Raw genomic sequence first — 20,312 nt, forward strand, 5'->3', positions numbered from 1 at the left:
TTACATGTTCTTGTTAACTTTTTTGTTAGATTTTTTTTTCAATAAAAAAGATTTTTTTCAGTTTTCTTTTCTTTATAATCAGTCATTTTCGGATTTATAAAAAGTTCTTATTTTTCATTGAACAATCAAATTTTTTCCATTAACTTTCGTTTCAAGATTTTTTTAAGAATATGTTATCAATTTTCATTTTATACAAATATTGATCAAAATTAAAATTTGAAAAAAGTGTTTTTTTTAAGAATGTTTTGGGGATTAATTCTTTTCCAAATTGTAATATCGATTTACTCGCTAGACGATCCATCACAGCCAATTACAACAGTATTTGTCAAGCAAAGCGGGAACAATAGCAACAATGGATTGGATATTGGCCAGGAAAGGCAATCTTTGTTATTGGCATACATTCTTCTGAGCAATGAAGCTGTTTGCAACATAAAATTTGTTGAAGATGAAAATCCATTTCCTGCGGAAGTCTTGACAGCTAACAAAAAGACAAAAATTACACTTGAAGGATGGAAAAGTGATGGAAGTGGGAACGCCGAAGTGGAAATAGACTGTGAAGTGCATGAAGGTTTAGTTCTATTTAATTGCTATTGCGATGCGGAATTCAAATGGTTGGCATTTCACATTCCAACAACATTGGATAAAAAAGGAGTTGAAAAATTTGGACCATTATCTTTGATAAACGCACAACGTACAAGCTTGACAATAAGCAACTGTAGATTTATTCGGCCAGCAGGGGGAAGCGTGGTTGATTATAGACTTGTTGATGCAAATGGTGGATCGTTGACGATGGAATCAGTTGAATGCGCAGATGAAGAAAATACATTTTCAACGATGAGAGAAGTGTTTTTTGCAAGTGATTGCGAAACGGTGATATTGTCCAATTTGAATTTGAAGAAAATTGATATAGTTCGTCCAAACGAAAAGATTTTTGCAGAAGCCGTTGTTGATGTCTATAGTTACAGCACAGACATCAAAACTGATCTTACATTGAAAGGGAGCACATTTTCGGAGATAAAAAGCGCAAGCATGGTATTTGTATTTAAAACTTATAACAAAGATAGTACATTTACTGTTGGAGATGGAGGTGTCACAACATTTTCGTCATGCCATACTGATTATCAATATGGCTCTGGGGTATTATGTCTACGAATGACTGCTATTACATCAGTAAGTCAGATTAAATGGCCCGAAGATGGGAGGAATCTGATATTTGACAAATGCACATTCGGAGCAGGTAAGTCAAAAAGAAGCACTGGACTATTATTGATAATGGCGAATGACTCATTATTTGAAGACCTCGCAGCAGAAATGAAGAAAAGTTTTGCAGCTAATTATAACAGAAGAGATAATTTGTGGAATATTGTTGGGACCGACAACAATATGATATATGAATGTGATTTTGTGTCCACGTATTATGATCCCCCTCTTTCAAAGCCAGAAAACATGACAAAGGCCTTCGTAAAGAATGGAGGAAAAGGAAATGGAATCAGTGTTGAATTAGCAGCCTACAGTTTAAAGGATGCATACAACTTTTTAGAAAAGAGTGTGAAATGCATCATCGAAACTGTCAAAACAGAAGATCCTCTTCCAGCTGAAGCTATCACATTTGATGTTGGCAACGGAATAATTATTGAAGGAGTTAACAGTGACGGAAAGGGAAACGCAGAAGTTGCTATCGATTGTGATGTTAGCGCATCATCTGCTTTATTTACATGTGAAAAAGAGGTTGAATTCAAGTCTTTGGCATTTAACTTTCCCACTTCTGGGAAAAAATGGGATTCTTTAATTTTTGGAAATGAATTGTCAACGTCGCTTTCCATCAGCAATTGCCGATTTGTCAGAATTGGAGCACAATCATCAACAGGTGGAGGAATTGGCACCTGTGTTGATGGAGACGGTTCTGTTGCAGGCAATCTTGTGAAGGTTGTAAGTGGGAAAGTTACATTGAACAATGTTTCATGTGCAGATGATTCAATTTGTGTTTCGTTTTCGATTTCGCCATTTTATTTTGAAGGGGTCAATGAAATTTCGTTGAATGGAGTAGAAGTGAGCAATGTGAATGTCCAAAATGGAGCAGCGATTACAATTGAAGATGGAGAAAGCACACCTACAACAGTAAGCATTGAAGGGCTGAGCATGAAGGAGGTGAACTCAGAGAATGGAGACGTGGCTGGCTTGGAGATTTCTTTGGTTTCGGAAGAATCAACAGTTGCGATTGGAAGAAACGACAAATGCTCATTCAAATCTTGTTCAGCACCGAATGGGAAAGTTGGGGCAATATTCATTGAGATGCCAAAGGCAGCATCGAACATTCAGCTTCCCGCAGCAAACAATCTGGAGATAGACAGCTCAAACACAGCTGGCTCGCAATCATCTTCTCTGTTCATCATTGCGCCAGATTTTGATGAGTTCTGCAAAAGAGAAGATGCATTTGAGTTTGCGAATGATTATGGCAATTCAACAGCTGGGTGGATTGCGGGAGCAAAAGATGAAGAATCAGAGCCAGAAGATGCGTATGAAAAGTATTTGAAAGAGCAAAAAGATAAGCCGAAGGAAGATGAGTCAAAAGAAGAGAAGGAATCAGAAGGAAGAGAAGGAAATGGAGAAGAAAAGAAGCCATTTGCTTGGTGGATTATTGTGATTGTTGTTGGAGTTGTGGCAGTTGTGGCAGTTGTTTGTGTCATTTTGATTGTGACGACGACGAAGAAGAGGAAGAAGAAGACATTCTCAAAGAAGCAGCAGATACTTGTGGAGGAGGAAGAAGATGGATATGAAGGAAAAGAAGGAGGAGAAGAAGAAAGAGAAAGAGAAAGAGAAAGAGAAGAAGGGGAAAACAAAATAGCAAAGAATCGAGTGAAAGAAGATAATTCGAATTCAAACGAAAATGCATCTTTCATTCAACATTTGAACAATACAACACACGAAAATAACAAATCTAACAGACATTTACAGAAAGATGAAAGAAAAGAAGGAATAAGCAGTGAATTCATTGAAGAAGCTGTGAATCAGATTTTGTCTTCTTCTTCTTCTGTGTTGAATGAAGAAGAATTACAAGCAAACAAAATGAATGCGAATTTGAAAGAATTTGTGACAGAAGCAAACACATTTTCATTGCAATCAAACAAACAAAATGAAGAAACAAGAATGAAAGATGAAGAAATCAATGAAAATGAATATGAAGAAGAAGAAGAAAGAGAGAAAGAGAAGAAGAAAGGGAAAAAAAGAAAGAAAGCGAAAAAATCAACACATTTAAAAGAGAATGATGAATTGGAAAGTGAAAAAGAAGAAGAAGAGAAGGAAGAAAATGAAGAAGAAGAAGAAGAAAAGCAGGAAAAAAAGAAGAAGAAAAAGAAAAAGAAGAAGAAATCAAAGAAGAATGAAGGAAATGAGGAGGAAGAAGAAAAATGAAGAGCAAAATGGCAAAATTTTTGAACAAAAACAAATTGAATGAGATGGAATAAGAAAGAAAGAAAGAAGGAGAAAGAGAGAAAGAGAGAAAGACAAAGAGAGAAGAGAGAAGAAGAAAGAAAGAAAGAAAGAAAGAAAGAAAGAAAGAAAGAAAGAAAGAAAGAAAGAAAGAAAGAAAGAAAGAAAGAAAGAAAAATAGAGAAAGATTTGAAGAAAAGATGATTTTTCTGGAAATTAATAAAGAAATTGATAGAAATTGAAAGATTCCATAAAAAGAAGGGAAGAAGAGAAGAAAAGAAAAGAAAAATGTTAGAAGAATTGAATTTATATTGAAAAAAGGCATAAATCAGAAGAAATTTCATCTGAAGAACAAAAACAAGAATAAACACACACACAAAAAATAGATTATTGTTATTATTATCTTATCACACTATCTTTCTTATCTTATCTTATCTTATCTTATCTTAATTTTATTTCATAATTTTATTTAAACATTTTCTTTCTGAGAATACGTGATGCTTCTCCTTTTTGATTATTTTCTTATTTTCAAAAGAAAACATCAACTTCTTCTTTTTCTTTTTCTTTTTCTTCTTCTTTTCTTCCATTTTTTTTCTAAATGATTTTTCTCATTGAAATATCAACTGATTTTCTTTGAGGAATCTCTTCATTATGCTTGTATTGAAACGAATAATTTTTTTGAGTTTTAATTTCTTTTTCTTCTTTTTCTTATTCTTTTTCTTATTCTTTTTCTTCTCTCTTCGTGCTTTTTAAAACTAATTAGCACCTTTATGCTTCCATTTTTTAATGAAAGTTGAGAATTATTTTCTCAATTAATTTGTTTGAAATTGCACTTTTTTTTAAAAAAAATCCATTGAATGACTTTCTTAATTATCCTTCTGTGTAATTCGTCTATTTCTTTTTGTTTTATGTTTTTTGGTCTTTTCTTTTCTTTTTGAAATTCATTGAATTTTTAAAAAAGAAAATAACAAAGGTTATTTTTCACCACTATTACTATTTATTCAATTAAAGAAAAGTTTTCTTTGATTGTTGAATAAGTTGTGAAGCAACTTTCTTGAAGATAATTGGAAAATAGAGATGTTTATCGTGTTGTTTTTCATTGCCTTAGTTCAATAATATTAAAAACTGTTTGTATTTTATTGTCATTCTTTCGTTTTGGAGTTTCTTTTAAATAATAAAAGACTGTAAATCTTGAAATTTCATTAAAGTATATATTTTTATTTTATTTTCTCCAATTGAAAAAAAAATGGAACAGAATTAAAACAAAAAGAGTTAGATTTTTCTTTTTCTTGTGAAAAGCGCTTATTTTATGATATTTAATTTAGAAATAATCAAATATATTCCCCGCTTCCTCCTGATTCTCCCAATAAAAAAACCCTTTCTCTCATTCTTTCTTCCATTTCTTTGGATCCTTTAGATGCACCTCCCCTTCTCCTTCTGAATGAAATCTGTTGTTTGTCTCATCCAAAATAGCATTTCCACTGTTCTTTTGTGTAATTCTTTTGATTCTTTCTTCCTTCGTCTTTGCGTTATTCTTTCTTTTTATCCTCATTTCTTTCTCTTTCTTCTTCTTCTTCTCCAATTTCTTTCTTTCTCTGTTCATCAAAAGAGAACGCAAAGCTTATTTTCCTATTTTTCGAATGAAATTCCTCAGATTTTTTCTTCAGCTTATCAAAATGACATATTTCTTTCCTCTTCTCTTCAGCTTCTATTTGAAGAATTAAAAGACAGTTCAATTAGAAGAAGAAGAAGAAGAAGAAGAAGAAGAAGAAGAAGAAGAAGAAGAAGAAGAAGAATTTTTGAATGTTGTTTTCGATGCCTGCAAGGTGTTCATCACAAAGCAGCTCAAATGCAGAAAAGCTGTGAATTTTTCATCTGAAAACGATGTTGATATAAAAATGATGGATTGTTGAGACATTCGAAAAGAGGTCCTTTCATTCTTTAACACATTTTCATCACACTTATATTGCTGAAGCAAAGGGGGAGAGTCTCTGAATAGCCTGATGAACTCCTCATTTCCACAAGAGCATCTTCCTTGAGAAAACAAATGTTTTTGCCATTCATCTTCGTTCTGATGGAGCAGAAGCTGAAATGTCGGCCAATTCCTTTCATATCGATAATATCAAAGCTTTTGGTCTCTGAATAATAATAATTATTATTTATGTATTTTTTTCATTGCTCCTTTGCAACAGAGTCGTCTTTGAAAAATTCCTTTTCCAATCTCTTTTCATCCGAAGCAAATGTATTTTGCAACCAATAATGCTCAATCATTCAAATTGAAAAGGATGAGCAAAACGCATTGTTGAACTCTTATCAACCGCAAAGCCAGGCAGCTTGGCCAGTGCGAAACCAATTTTAATCGTGTTGCTTCAAATAATCCATTTTTTGATGGCCCATGATGCTTTTGCAATTGAACCGTCCAACCTTGTTCCTTCGTCATTCGATTGGCTTTTTTGTAAAGAATTGTAAATTATTTTTTGCTTGTATTGTCCATTTCTATTTTGGCATTTTACACTTCTTTTGTCTTCAGCAATCACTTCAATCCTTTTCAATGAAATCAGAAACTGTAAAATAAAACAACAAACGAGACCCTTCAGGAATGAAAACATTAGCTGTTCTTTGGTTTTTGACAAAAGAATCAATAACTCAAAAAAGTCATGAAACTCTTCTTCACAATCCTTTTGCTTGATTGCAGTTATTTTCTTCCATCGATTTTCATTTCCATATCATAAATTAATTCTGTTCCAAAAGGGGAAGAAATCAATTTCATGGAGCATCATGAATCGAATAACAATTCTCCATTTGTTTTTGATGAATTTCTGTTGGTTTGATCAACAAAAAACAAAAAACTGGTTTTTCTTGCCTCACTCAGCCATATCAGGCTGCTTTCATAGAAATCGTTTCCAAATCTTTATTTAAAAGGTAAAACAATTGGGATAGATACAGTAACCTTCTCAATTTGTGGATCATCATCGATGTTTGATATTTATTTGATTTTACTTTATTATAAGGGATATTCTTTGCTAATAGATTGCACTTTAAATAAACAGAATGGAAGAATTCATTGATGGTAAAACCGAAGACGGAAATCGAGAGATGGCCCCAAATGAAAAGTTTTCAAGTTTGTTCATTTTAACAGACTTTTTTTGAAAGCACAATGGCTTTTATCATTGGAATAAAATTTTTTTCTTTAGAATTACTTGAGGAATTGAAAAATTGCAGCGTTACAGAACAAAAAATGAAAATTGAAGAAATGAACAGATTGATTGATGAAATGAATAAAGAGGAAATTGAACATGTTTACACAACAGAACTGTTCAACAAAATCTATCAAATGATTGAAGAAGAGAAACTGACGATGGAAAATGCAATCTTGCTGTTGAAACACATGGGATATTGCAACATTTTGAAAAGCATATACGTTGAGGACTTTTTCTTTTCTTCATTAAGCGGAAGATTTGAGGAGATGATTGTTGATGAAGAACAGAAAAAAGAAGGAAATGACGAAAAGCTTTTTATCGACCTCGTTGAATGTTATCTTTTGCTTGGTAACCGGATGTCTGTGGATCTACATCACATCTGTGTTCCTTGCCTTATAAAAGTTGCATTTAAGAAAGAGGAAGATGAGGAAACGCAAAAAGAAGTGGAAATGGCGCTGCTGGCTTTGAGCAATGCTGGATATGAGGTTTGAGAACCTTTTTCGATTTTGATATTAATGCATATTTTTCTGATTTTTATAAGGCAGTTGAACAAAAATTGCATCTGAATGAGATCAAAACGATCATCGAATATCATCAGGAGCATCACAACCTCACCCGACTTGCCTATCAATTAGCTTGGTCATATTTGATATGCAAATCTAATAACTACAAAAATCTGGAAGATGTTGTTGTAAATGAACTGCATTTCGCAAGAGAAGCAGCAAAAGAACTGGAAGAACTGTCAAAGTGTGTGGATTGGAAGAGAAAAGAAGAAAGGACGGGGAAAACAGAAAGGAAAACAATGGATATTATTTCGAGGTGGATCGGCTTTATTCATCATTTCTTTTACAGATTTCATTTGGAGAATGAAGAAAATGTTGGACTTTTTAGCTGCCTTGTTAATGTGTTTCGAGCATCAAGAGATAATCACGATGAAATAGGCAAGAAATGCGTGATTTTATTTTATGAATCAGCAAATAATTTGACCGTGGAAGTTGATGACTTGCTGAAAAGTGGTGCCATTGATGTAATTTTGGAGGAGTTACATCGACCAACGTTGAATAAAGGTTTGGCATTTGAAAGCTTGAAATTTTTTTATAGGCTTTCATTGCGTTTCAAAGGAAAGGAAGATGATGAAATAAAAGAAGCGAAAAGAAAAGAGTTGAAAAGGAAAATGCTTGAAAAAATGGAAGAAAAGGGAGTTGAAGATAACATTATTAACTTTCAAAAATCGTTGAAATTCTTATATGCTAAAGATGACGGATTCTTTCATGTTTGAATATTTCACACCTTCTTTTAAAGGCTTGAGGAAACGAAAAGCTTTGTATTTTGCAACACAAAAAAATTTTTTTTCTTTCTTCAACATTTCATAAATAACTGAAAACAACCGAATATTATTTTCTCCGTATACACACATTATTGTTTGTTCGTTTCTTGTCATTTAATTGACAAATATCTCAAAAAGTGAAAAAATTAACAATAAAATTGGAAGTTCATTAATCCATTTTTAAATGATAAATTTAAAGGTTATTTTTTTTTTTCACGATTTATTGTTTTTTCAGGATGAAAATGAAATTTGTCTTTTCATCTTGAAAAAAATGTTTCTGATAAAAAGAAGAATGAATTAACTAAAATTCCTAATTCATATTGCACTAATATTTTATCCCTTTGACATATTTTTCAAACAAAAGCCAATTCTTTTGAAAATTATTAACGGTTGTTTCATTCCCTTTTGCAGAATTCTCTGTTAAAAAAAGCCACATAAAGTTCTTCAAAAGATAGTATTCCATTTTGCGAAATGATGAAAAAATATTAAAACACATTTGAGTTGCAAAATAAATAACAAATCATTTTCTCAAACATAAACAAAATAATCAAAAATACTCAACGAAAGTTGATAACCAATATTTAAAAAAAACAATTTTTTATGAAAGCTATTGAAGATATCTTCGTATCCTTCTTCTTCCATCTTTTCAAAAACCTTCTTTTTCATTGACTTTCTTTCCTCTTCTTCCCTTTCATCTTTATTCTTTTGTTTCAATTTCCTTGAAACATTCATAAAGAAGTGAAAGCATTCATTTGTCCTGCCTTCATTCAATGTTTGTTGCTGAAATTCCTCCAAAACAGCATCAATTGCTCCTCCTTTGAACAATTCTTCAACTTTCACAACTCTATTTTCTGCTGCATTTCTCAAGGGATGAATGCATTGATTGCTAATTTCTTTGTTATTTTCTCTTGCTGCTCGACACACATGAGCAACGCTGCCTATAAGCTCAGCAAAGTCTTCATTCCACAATTTGCAATGGCGAAAATAAAGCCACAATGTTTTTATCCATTTCATTAAAAGAAGTTCTTCTTTCGTTTCTTTTCCTCCTTTCCATCCTTCTTTTCTCTTCCCATCAACACATTTCGAGAGTTCTTCCAGTTCTTTTGCTGCCTCCCTACAGAAATGCAGTTCATTCACAATAACATGTTCAAGACTATGATCGAAGAAAAATCGGTCTATCAAAAACTCCCAAGCTGATTGATTGGAAAGTTGAGTGAGATTGTGATGCTCCTGATGATATTCGATGATCTCCTTGATCTCATTGATATACAGTTCTTTTAGCATATTCTAATAAGAATTAAAAAAATAACAAATAACACTAAAAAGGAAATAGCAATGCCCATACGATACTCCAAAAATTGCCCAAAGCCAGTAAAGCCATTTCCACTTCTTTTTGTGATTCCTCACTTTCTTCTTTCTTCAAGTCAACTTTCAGAAGAAATGGTACAATTATTGAAGACATTTCAGATGAAGGCCATCTGTTCAACAACAAATAGCATTCGCAGAGATCAACCAGAAGCTTTTCCTTCCTTTTTTTCTATCATCATCTTTTCTTCAATGATCATTTCCTGAAATCGATCGCTCAAAAAAGAATAATTAAATGCAAAATCACAAAAGTAATTCAGCATTTGGCAATATCCAACATGTTTCAACAACAAAATTGCATTTTCCCATGATAATATCTTTTCTTCAATCATTTTGTCCATTTCATTGAACCACTCTTTTGTGAAAACAGACTTGAATTCTTCTTTGCCCATCTCTTCCATTAGTTCATTCATTTCTTCAATTTTCTCTCTTTGCTCATCTGTTGAGCAATGTTCAAGCTCACAAAGCAATTCTTCAAAAGGCATTCAAAAAATTCAAAAATTTGTTCAAAATTTGTTTTTATCTCAAAAAAATAAAAATGATATGCAAGAATCGATGATGATGGAGCAAAACAAAAAGTCTTCATACAAACGATTTAATTTTTGCTTAATAAAAAGAAATGAAAAAGATATTGCGAAGAAGCCTCAAGGATTAGCTTGTGAAAGCAAAAAAGAAAAGCCTTTGTTTTTTGATCATAACCAACATATTATTTATATTATATAGTTTTTTTTTTTTTTTTTTTTTTTTTTTTTTTTTTTTTTTTTTTTTTTTTTTTTTAGGCTGTTGAAAGAGCCAGGGATAAGATATTTTTGAAGAAGAAAAAGAAAAGCAGGGAAGGAAAAATAAAGACTGACAGATGAAATTCAAGATAATTCAAAGATGACTGGGATTAGGGTTTGATGATGAAAAATTTCGAGGAAAGAAGATTCTTGTGAAAAAAGGAAATTGAAGGCTAGAAATGTGGAAAGAGAGAAAAAGAAAAGACAATTTGACACATGTTCTCTCACTTTTTGTTGGAAAGATAAAGAGGATAGAGTTGAAAGAGAAAGGGATTTTGAGGCAATTGCCCAGTGGAAAAAGGCACAGAATGAAAATGCAAAAGCCTGAAAGAGAGATCTTCAACAAAGCTATCTGTTTTCAATAATTATTACTCATTTTCGTTAATTTCTTCCTTCAATCATCTCATTCAATTCAAATATCATTAATACCATCATCATCTGTTTCTTCTTCAATTCTTTCTCTTCCATTTCTTTTATTTATCCATTTTCAGCTTCTTCAACATAGTCCGCGCTCCGAACAGCTCCATTTTCCCTATCTTTGAGAAAGCTAGAGAAGAAAACATCAAGGGATGAGTTGTATTCATTGCCAACATCACCTGCGATTGACTCTTCTGATGCGTCAGCGGAAGAGGAGTCATACACGTCTTCATCAATGATGGGCGGCGTCGAGAGGTGGATGCGTATTGTGGTGCTTGAGGCGGCTGGTGAGTATGCACGGCACATGCTGCTGTCTCTGCAGCTGCTGCGGGGATATGATGTGGCGCTTTCAGCGATGCTTTCGGTTTCGCTGGTGGAGCCGCTTCATTCACTTGTAGCGTCGGTGTGCACGAAGTCGTGGAGAAAGCGAACCTTTGCGGAAGCAGATGTGACTGCGTTCCAACCGATCTTAGATCTGTTTGACCCGTCGCTGCAGATATGGCGATCGCTGCAGTCGAGACGTGAAGTGGTGAAGTTGGAAGAGAAAGTGATGGAGTGAGGGGTTGCAGTGTGCGAAGTTTGGTAGATTGTGGAGAAGGTGCTGGAGGCTGTGAGATTGAGGATGGAGGATGCGGTTCTGTCTCCAGCAGCGATTGCGCTGGCTGTGTTGGAGGAACGGGAAGAAGCAGAGGCAGGAAAAGGGGGAGGCAAAGAGGGAGAAGAAAAGGGAGAAAAAGAGGGAAAAGAAGATGAAGCGAGAGAAGGAGGTGATAGGAACGAGGAGAAAGGCGGGTTTCTGACAGCGCACAGAGAGTTTGTTGAGAGAATCAAAGAGAACCAGGGGAATCTGAAAGAAGCAATGGTTCAGCCGGTTGTGGAGGAGCTTGGGCTGAGTGGGCTGAGGTTTGTGAAGGTTGACGCTGAGGTGGGTGTAGACAAGTTGCATTCAGTTGAACCAGAAGTGTGCAGCACTTCTCCATCCACTGGCATTCAACAGGAAAACAGGAGAGCAGAAGAAGAAATAGCAGATGGGTCTTTGGGCATTACTTCAGATGGAAGCGCAGGTGGAGTGTGGAAAGATGTGGAAAAGGTGCAAATGAAGACAAATGGTTTTGCAATAAACGAGGAACAATACATAACCGTTGAAGAAGCAGAGGGAGAATATTGTTTGATTTGTATGGAGTGATAAGAAGAGGAAGAGGAAAAGAAAGAGGAAAAAAAAGAAGAAACAGAAGAGGAGAAGAAGGAAATGAAAGAAATTTTGGATGGGATGAAGAAGACGCTAAAGAGAATAGAAGAATAAGAAGAAGAAGAAGAAGAAGAAGAAGAAGAAGATAAGGGTTATGAAGGTGGAGCAATTGAGAATTGTGAAATGAATTTAATCCTTTTTTAAAGATGTTGATGATAGCTTGAGTGATGTCGATTGATATAAATATATCATTCGATGAGTTGATTTCAGAAGAAATAAATAATCTTTATCACAAAATTGGTGAAAGGGAGAGAGATACAAACAGATGAAGAAGGAAGTCCACAAATCATCGACTGCCTTTGTGTGGTTGAACAGCTTTTCCCTCAGAAAAAGGATGATTGTGTTTGTCCAATGATGTCAACAATTCAAGTGAACTTCATGTATGATGAGGATTTTGGCAGAGAAGAAGACGTTGACGATTGAAGAAGTTGACTTCAATTGCAAAATTTTCAAAGGCAAGGAGAAGAAAATAAAGAATTTCATGATTATGTGATTGATGTGTCGATTCTGGCAATGAACATCATTTATTGAAGTGAGACTGTTGAGAAAGATAAGGAAGGTGAAGAAAAATAGAAGATGTCAGCTTTTCCAAGTCACGTAGGGCGAAAGAAAAAGATGAATTTGTTGTGGATGAAAATGCTCAGAAAGCTCATCAGCTTTGGTGAAAGAGTCGCTTCTGCGGAATACTCTCAACAAATAATCCCAAATAAACTGCTTTCTCTCTTTCAAGCTCATGCAAAGCATTGTCAGGCTATGCGTCATTCAAAGAAGATGGCAGAAGTCACGAATGCCATCGTTGAATTCAAAGCAAACAAGAATATTCTCATTACTTATGGATCTTTTGAAAAAGGATAAAAAAGGCTTCTTTTCATTGCATTTCTGTTCATGGACAATCTGCATTCATTGAAAGAACACCTTAAAAGAAAAATGAATGAAATAAAAAAAGTCAAACCATCTTTTTGGCATTTAAATATTTTCCTATCTCCAATAGATTGGTAATTATCAACCAAATCGGTTTTCTTGTTCTCCAAAATTGCCTCTTGCCACATAAAAAAACAGACAACTGGACAATAAGTGGCTGGCAAAGAACATCATCGATCACAGAGAATCCATTGTGAAGCTGGACATGATTCCAAATGAAAACACATATTCTCCAATCAACTCCTTCACAAAGACTTATTCAACGCCAAGTCTTCGCTGATGGCTTTCCAACTTGCTTCATTCAAAAGGCAAATGTGATTGTTGTTAAGGCCTGCTGAGTGCTTCGATCAACTCGCTTCTTCCATTCTTCAAACCCCCAATTCCCTTTCCTTTTCCACAAAACAAACCTTCGGCCCAAAAACAATATAAAGCAAGTCCTGTGCAAAAGATATGTCAAGAACACAATATTTCCCTCGAATTGAACAAGCCGTTCAATTCAATCTTTCGGATATTCTCCTCGCTTTTTCTGCATCTTGCTTGAATTATTTCTGATTCAAAATATCGCAGCCGATGTTGCATCATGTATTTTGCAATATATAACCAAGTTTATATTTCATGTAATTTTCCTCCACCAATTCACTTTTCAAATTCAATCGATGCAAACAGTCACCAGCTCCTCCATTTGGAAGAAAAATTCCTGCTCTTCTGCAGTGCAATAACTTGCATGGATGCATCTAAAACCGTGCATCTTAGCAGCTCAAACATACTCGTGTCTCACAAAACATCAATCAAAAATCTTCACTTATAAAATTATAGGTTGTCCGCCCTTATTTATTTGTTCAAAAAGGAAATTTTTTAATCCAAAGATTTGCTTGTTTTGATGCAAATGACATCGACGTCACATGAAGACGTATTAACTTTAGTGTTATTAAATTTGTAACTTGGTGTTTTTAATTCTTTTAATTTGAACAAAAACGAATATTTCGAAAATGAATTTATTTGTTGTTTTGAAATCATTTTGTGATTTCGCAGTCACCTTCAAAAACACAAATGTTTCTGGGTGTGCCAGAATTTATGAGAAAGAATGGTTTAATTAACAAATGAATTTTTTTTATTTTTATGATTTTTCAATTTAAAAAGAGAAATTTTCACAGTTGGAACAATTCACTGAAGATAAACAGAAACAGAAAATCGGAGAAATAAATGAACTTATTGATGAAATGAATAATTTTGAGTTGCTTTCTGTTTTCAATGCTGAATTATTCTACAAAATACTCAAAATGATTGAAGAAAAGAAACTTACGATAGAAAATTCAATTTTGCTATTGAAATATATAGGATTTTGCAATGCTCCGAAAAGAATTCATTTAGATTTCTTTAAACATTTATTATTTAAACAAAGATTCAGTCAGATAATAATTGATGAAAATGAGAAGGGAAAAGAAAGAAGGAAGGAAAAGCTTCTGGTTGATCTCTGCGAATGCTATTTGTTGTTGAATGGATTGCCTTCATCTGAAACGTCTTCAATCATCTTGCCTTGTCTTCTGAAAGTTTCTTTGAACAAAGAGGAAAACGAGGAGGCTCAGAAAGAAGTGGAAATGGCTATGATGGCTTTGAGCAGCATTGACGAATGTGATGTTTGAACGTTTCAATTTCCATTTTAATAAAATTGATTTTTAATATTTTTCTTATTTCTAATTAGTTTATCGAACGAGGAAAGTATTTGAACGAAACCAAAGATATTCTGAAATATCATCAGGAACATCACAACCTCACTCAGCTTGCCTATCAGTCTGCTTGGCAGTTTTTGATTTATAGATTACGCTTCGATTATAGTCTTGAACATGTTATTGTGAATGAACTGCATTTCTGTAGGGAGGCGGAAAGAGAATTAGAAGAGCTGGCAAAGTGGATGAATTGGAAGAAGAAAGAAGAGGAAATGAGCAAAGAAGAAGCGAATGAAGTGAATATAATAAAGAGATGGCTTCATGCATTGGGGATTTTCTTTCGCCTTTTCCGATTATGGAAAGAAGAAATTGCTGAGCTTATAGGCAGCGTCGCTCATGTGTGTCGAGCAGCAAGAGAAAATAACAAAGAAATTAGCAATTGGTGCATTTGTTCATTAAGAAATGCAACAGAAAATGGAAATGTGAGAGTTGAAGACTTGCTGAAAGGAAGAGCAATTGATGCTGTTTTGGAGGAATTTCAGCAACAAACGGTACCCTTGGTGGAAAACCCGGTAGTTTGTGGAAAACCCGGTAGTTTGATATTTTCAAAAGTTGGTATTAAAAGGAAATAATTGCATATTTGATGGCTACAGCTTTAAATATCGAAAAAGGTTTCAAACCAGATGAGTTTGTTAAACAATAACTGCAAATTATTCTTCAAATAATATTATTAACCTTTTTGAGACCAATTGGAACTTTGTTTTGTATTCAAATAAAGAGTGCTTTTTAACTGAAATAAAAATAGATAAAAATCCACACTAAACTTTTTGTGTCATTGCAACTACTTGTTACAATTTATCCCCTCATTTCTTCAAGATTTAATAAATTCATTCGTTGATCTGATGTATTATAATGGAAACTTCTGAAAGTATATCTTCTAATCACCTCAACCGATTAATTGCATCCTCTGATTACCGCTTGCTTTCATCGCCTTCTAAAAAAATATTTGAAATAAAAAAGAAATATACAGTTTCGTGGAAGACAGCAGTGGGATCGCATGCCATCTCCAATGGAGCTTGGGAAAGGGGAATGGCTGCGTTGAAGGCAAAGCGCCAAATTGGTATATCGGGTCGGCCTTCGATTATATCGAAAAAACAACTTGAAACTGTGGAAAATCAAGTTATTGCTCTTCTTTCGGAACAAAAGATTATCAGACTAAAAGATATTCATTCCATGGTTATGAAAATTATTTTTTTCTTATTTTTCAATTTTGACTTTTATAGATTCAGGAGGTTTTGAATGCAGATCGTGAAAGTGGAGAAGAAAGAAAAGAAGTGAATTCCAAATATGCATATGATTTAATAAAAAGGAGTGAAGTTTTAAAGGCAAGTATATCTAGACCCATGGAAATTGCTAAAATCAACGCACAATCTCCTGAGACTATTCGTTCATGGTTCGAAAGGTTGACAACTGTCATCTCATCTCACAATATTTGTTCTTCCAATATCTACAATTTTGATGAATCTTCAATACGAATTGGGAATGGAACAGAGAAATTAGTAGTCTGCTTAAAAAATCAAATTCCACCCTCTCCTTCTTCGTTGCCAAAAACAGAAAACGCAACAATTTGCGTATGTGTATGTGCTGATGGATCACATCTTCCTCATATTTTGATTTACCCCCGAAAAACGATTCCACAGGAATTTTCTTTATTGTCTTCCTTTAATATTTCTTTCGTAGGTTCATCTTCTGGCTGGATCACTTCGGATTTGTTTAGATTTATAATGATTCAGAAATGGTTTCCTTTGATTTCCGATAAACTGAAAGTGTCCCAATCAAAAAAGGCTCTTCTTTTATTAGACAATCACAGATCTCACCACGATCCAGAAGTTATTGCTTTTGCAGAAAAAAACAATATTATCATCGAATTTTTACCACCTAACATGACACACCTTCTCCAACCTTGCGACAATTGCGTGTTCTCCAGATTCAAACAAGTTTTACAGAACTCTTTTGTTGCGCCCTCGCATTTTGCAACTTCTTCGTATCGAAAAGCTTTGGCTGATGTTCTGCCAGAAGCATTATCAGCAGCAACGTCTCCTTCAACGATAAAAACAGCATTTCTAAATACAGGAGTTTATCCAGTGGCAGCTGCACCGGTGCTTTCTCGTGTGAGTGGTTCCCCTGTTCGTCAGAAAAAATCATCTTCAGATAATTTATCTTCAAATAACTTAAAGCAAAGTTTGTTTGGAGATTTTTCTCCAAAAGAAAAACGAAAATTGAAAGTGGAAAAGCAAGAAAAGTTGTCGACAGAAATGGATGAAATAGAAAAAATGGATGAAAAACTTGTTTTTTCAGAAGAAAAAGAAAAGGATGGACAGAATGAAACAGAAGAGTTAACAAAGGTGGTGAAAAGGAAGGTGAGACTCAGGAGAAAAAGAATGGATGATGATTTTATGTATGGAAACGAAATGAGCTATATATTTGAGGAAGATAAAGAAACTGAGGCATTTGAACGCAATTCAAAAAATTCATCATGCAAGCGAAGAAAAGTCGACGATGAGTCTTAATCCGTGGACAATAATGAAACGATTTTATTTTTTTGAATGTTATTTCATTTTTTTGCATTGAAAGAGAACTTATTTTAAATATTGGATTGATTTGTCATTTATTATAACATTTCACAAATGCAAAAATATATGATAATACATTTTGATTTGTTTCTTTTTTGTTTAATTCAATTATTAAACTTTTCAAACATCTTGCAAAACGTAAACCAAAATGTTCAAAAAATATTGAGTGGAAATAAATGTTAAAAAAAAACAGCTCCAATTTTGAGTCCACAACTACCGGGTTTTCCACAAACTACCGGGTTTTCCACCAAGGGTATATAACAGAGCACAATCTGATCGTTTGGACTGCTTTTTGACAATTTTACGTAGATTGAAAGAAAAGGAAGATGATGAAATGAACGAAAGGAAAAGAAAAGAGTTGAAAACGAAAGTGTTCGAAAATATGGAAAAGGAAGGATGCGAAGATACCATCATAAGCTTTCATAAAATGTTTTATTATCTTCATAGAAAATATTGGTTTGGATTTCCGTTTAATATTTCAGATTATTTTGTGAATGTTTAGTCATATTCTTTTCATTTGGCTCTGTTTCTCAAATTTTCAATTTTTCTTTTTTTTTTCTATTCTTTTTTCTATTTCTTTCTTTTTTCTTTCTTTTCTTTTCTTTTCTTTCTTTCTTTCTTTTTCTTCTTTTTCTTCTTTTTCTTCTTTTTCTTTTCTTTTTCTTTTTCTTTTTCTTTTTTTAATTCTTTTCTTTTCTTAACTTTCCATTTCTTTTTTGAATAAAAAAGAAACATATTTGAAAACAAGTACATTTTATATTAACATAAAAATTTCTCTCATTTTGTTGAAAACGCCTAGATAATGTATTTGAAGAACAAATAGTAAATAACAACAAAGTTATTATCAGTAAGAATATCTCAGATCCGCAAAGTACTGCAATGATTAATAAGAAATGATATATCAAAGAATACTCAAAGACAACATGTGCAAAATCAGAAGGATAATCAAGATGAGATATAAAATCAAGAAAAGAAGCGAAGAAAAAGAAATAACTACAAATAATTTGGTGGAAAAAAAAACATAAAAAATAAACTCTCATTATTCTTTTTAGACATAAGAACGCAGCCAGCTCAATATCTCCTTTGACCAACGAACGTAGTTGAATGGATCGAGAATGTAATGTGGCTCCGATGGGAAAAACACGAAGCGTGACGGAACACCTCTCCACTGCAGTGTCTTGAATGCCATGAATCCTTGGTCAAACGGAACACGGTAGTCAATTCCACCGTGCGTGACAAGCATTGGTGTGTTGTACTTGTTGGCAAAGAAAGAAGGAGACCATTTCTCATAGCAGTTCTCGTTTCCTTCCTCTGGCTTCCACGGCAGCCCTTTCATCTCCCTCTCCATAAAGCGCGGGATATCTGTCTCTCCATAAAACGTGTTCAGGTCAAACAGACCAGCATGGCACACAATCCCCGCAAACGCGTCTGTGTGGCTGTTCAGCCAGTTCATCATGTACCCCGCATAAGAAGGACCCACCGCAGCTACACGGTCCTTGTCCAGTGACGTGTCCGTCGCCAGGATAAACGCCAGCCCCGCCATGATATCTTCATACGGCCACGACCCCCACCGCCCGTGGATGGAGTCCGCAAACGCCTTCCCAAAGCTGTCGCTGCCGTGCGGGTTCGGAGAGAACACACCATATCCCTGGTGCGCAAACACCTCCGGATTCCAGTTCGGATCCCACTCGTCGTTCGTTGCCCACTCTGGCCCTCCGTGGATGTTCATCACAAGCGGCCATTTCATCGGCGGTGTGGGGGAAGTGTTCGGTGCTGAAGAAGGAGAAAAGAGGGGACGCACATAAAACGCTTGGATTTTCTCGTTGTTGGCGCCAGTGTACCAATACTCGATGGCAGGTTCCAAAGGATAGCACTTGGCCAAGACAGCATCAGTCAGCTTGGTCACTCGCGTCTCTCCTGCAACATCTCCGTCTCTCCAGCCGTCTTTCGTGGTATCCAACTCTTTGGCCTCTGCATTCGGCACAGTCGAGTCATACACATATACTTCAAATGGCTGCGCAATTGTCGACTTCACATAGCCGTATTTCTGAGTGCCCAGCTGGCAGACACTTGTGATGGACGAGCCAGGCAAGATGCTCTTCTGGAAGCCATTGACAGCATCAAAGACGACAGCGCGTGTTCGGCCTTTGATTCTCGCTGTGCAGAGAATCGTGTCTGGAGCAGTAGATGACCATGCAGCAGTGGCAATGCCATACTCAAAATCTTCTGTCAGTCGTCGAGTTTGCCCTGTTTCCCTGTTGTATTCAAAAAGAGATGTGATGTCTGTTTCGTCATTTGGTGTTAGTGTGGAAATATATAAAATTCGGCTCCATTTCTCTGTTGGCTCAAACAATGGTTGAGTGTTCCTCTTGTCATTTGGTGATATAATTACGTCTTGTTTGTCTGGGTTGCCAATATCGTGTAAGAAAATGAGTCTATTATTCGTGAATGCGCTGTTTTCTCCTTGAAGACAACTAAATGCGATGTACTTATCATCAGGAGAAACTGCAAAATCGTCGCTTGTTCCGGGAAAGACAACTGGTCCATCAACTTTATGGGACTTCATTGCATCAACTGGCTCTTTCGTAAAGGTGTAATGAAAATCAGATTCTTCATTATCTGCAATCATGTAAAACACATGTGCAAGTTTTCCATTTCGATAAGCAACTTCATCAACAACAGGAGTGTGATCAAAAACAAGCATTTTGTACGGCAATTTTTCTATTTCTTTGTCTTTATTAGCAGTTTCCTCGATATTCATGCCGGGATAAACATAAGCCACAAAGCAAACAACTCCGCCTTTTGGACTCCATTTGAGCATTGTTGTGTGCATGGGGAATTCTTTAACGACTTTAGAATTTTCATTTGCAACATTCAAAAGAACAAGTTTCGTATTACCATTATCATCAGTAAAATAAGCAAGAACATCAGGATGAGCAGTCCAAGTAATATCACGAATTGAAGTACTTTGAGCAATTTGTTTTGTTCCGCCTGCTGTTCCATCGCTCACATAAATTCTGTATGTAGTTTGACCCAAATCAAGTTGCGTTTTAACTGTCAAAAAAGCAAATCTCTTTAATATAAATGAATTTTTGCTCAATAAAATAAAACTGTAAAAAAAATTGACAAACTGTGTTATCAGAGTTTGAAACAACAACATTCGGAGTTTCAAGTTCTTTCATCATTTCAGCTGTAAATGGCACCAGTTCTCCCAAAAGAGAAGACACAATAAGCACAATTACGTTCAACATTTTTAATTTTAAGGGTACTAACCATTTTTTGGAATTTTTAATTAATTGTATGAATGTTCTTCAGCGTTTTAACA

At 34.7% G+C, this 20,312-nt stretch overlaps 5 protein-coding genes across 5 annotated transcripts; 4 read left to right on the plus strand and 1 right to left on the minus strand.

Annotated features, from left to right (window-relative positions):
• Window positions 1–240: 240 nt before the first annotated feature.
• Window positions 241–3,679, plus strand: MONOS_16190 (uncharacterized protein; the record flags this gene model as incomplete). The annotated part of the gene is made up of 1 exon (XM_067869105.1): window positions 241–3,679. The coding sequence occupies one exon, from the start codon at window positions 241–243 to the stop codon at window positions 3,409–3,411; it is 3,171 nt and encodes a 1,056-aa protein (XP_067722366.1). The 3' UTR covers window positions 3,412–3,679.
• Window positions 3,680–6,271: 2,592 nt separating this feature from the next.
• On the plus strand, window positions 6,272–8,032 carry MONOS_8419 (uncharacterized protein). The gene is made up of 4 exons (XM_067878828.1): window positions 6,272–6,406; window positions 6,460–6,550; window positions 6,624–7,114; window positions 7,171–8,032. Exons 2-4 carry the CDS (start codon window positions 6,481–6,483, stop codon window positions 7,906–7,908), a joined length of 1,299 nt encoding a protein of 432 aa, XP_067722367.1. The 5' UTR covers window positions 6,272–6,406; window positions 6,460–6,480; the 3' UTR covers window positions 7,909–8,032.
• A 2,168-nt stretch (window positions 8,033–10,200) lies between these two features.
• On the plus strand, window positions 10,201–11,076 carry MONOS_8418 (uncharacterized protein; the record flags this gene model as incomplete). Its single annotated transcript, XM_067878827.1, has 2 exons — window positions 10,201–10,215; window positions 10,606–11,076. 2 exons carry the CDS (start codon window positions 10,201–10,203, stop codon window positions 11,074–11,076), a joined length of 486 nt encoding a protein of 161 aa, XP_067722368.1.
• A 63-nt stretch (window positions 11,077–11,139) lies between these two features.
• On the plus strand, window positions 11,140–11,703 carry MONOS_8417 (uncharacterized protein; the record flags this gene model as incomplete). The annotated part of the gene is made up of 1 exon (XM_067878826.1): window positions 11,140–11,703. The coding sequence occupies one exon, from the start codon at window positions 11,140–11,142 to the stop codon at window positions 11,701–11,703; it is 564 nt and encodes a 187-aa protein (XP_067722369.1).
• A 6,020-nt stretch (window positions 11,704–17,723) lies between these two features.
• On the minus strand, window positions 17,724–20,238 carry MONOS_8416 (putative dipeptidyl-peptidase; the record flags this gene model as incomplete). The annotated part of the gene is made up of 2 exons (XM_067878825.1): window positions 17,724–20,060; window positions 20,119–20,238. The coding sequence occupies 2 exons, from the start codon at window positions 20,236–20,238 to the stop codon at window positions 18,036–18,038; spliced, it is 2,145 nt and encodes a 714-aa protein (XP_067722370.1). The 3' UTR covers window positions 17,724–18,035.
• Window positions 20,239–20,312: the final 74 nt, after the last annotated feature.

Source organism: Monocercomonoides exilis (genome assembly GCF_001643675.1).
Source record: "Monocercomonoides exilis strain PA203 chromosome Unknown scaffold42-869251, whole genome shotgun sequence".
Lineage (NCBI taxonomy): Eukaryota > Preaxostyla > Oxymonadida > Polymastigidae > Monocercomonoides > Monocercomonoides exilis.

What these genes read in the sequence shown, in the direction of transcription:
- MONOS_8419 (XM_067878828.1), top strand. Translation starts at nt 6,481, where the DNA reads ATGGAAGAATTCATTGATGGTAAAACCGAAGACGGAAATCGAGAGATG. An exon ending in CCCAAATGAAAAGTTTTCAA is followed by an intron (nt 6,551 to 6,623) that starts GTTTGTTCATTT and finishes TTTTTTCTTTAG; the next exon opens with AATTACTTGAGGAATTGAAA. An exon ending in TGAGCAATGCTGGATATGAG is followed by an intron (nt 7,115 to 7,170) that starts GTTTGAGAACCT and finishes GATTTTTATAAG; the next exon opens with GCAGTTGAACAAAAATTGCA.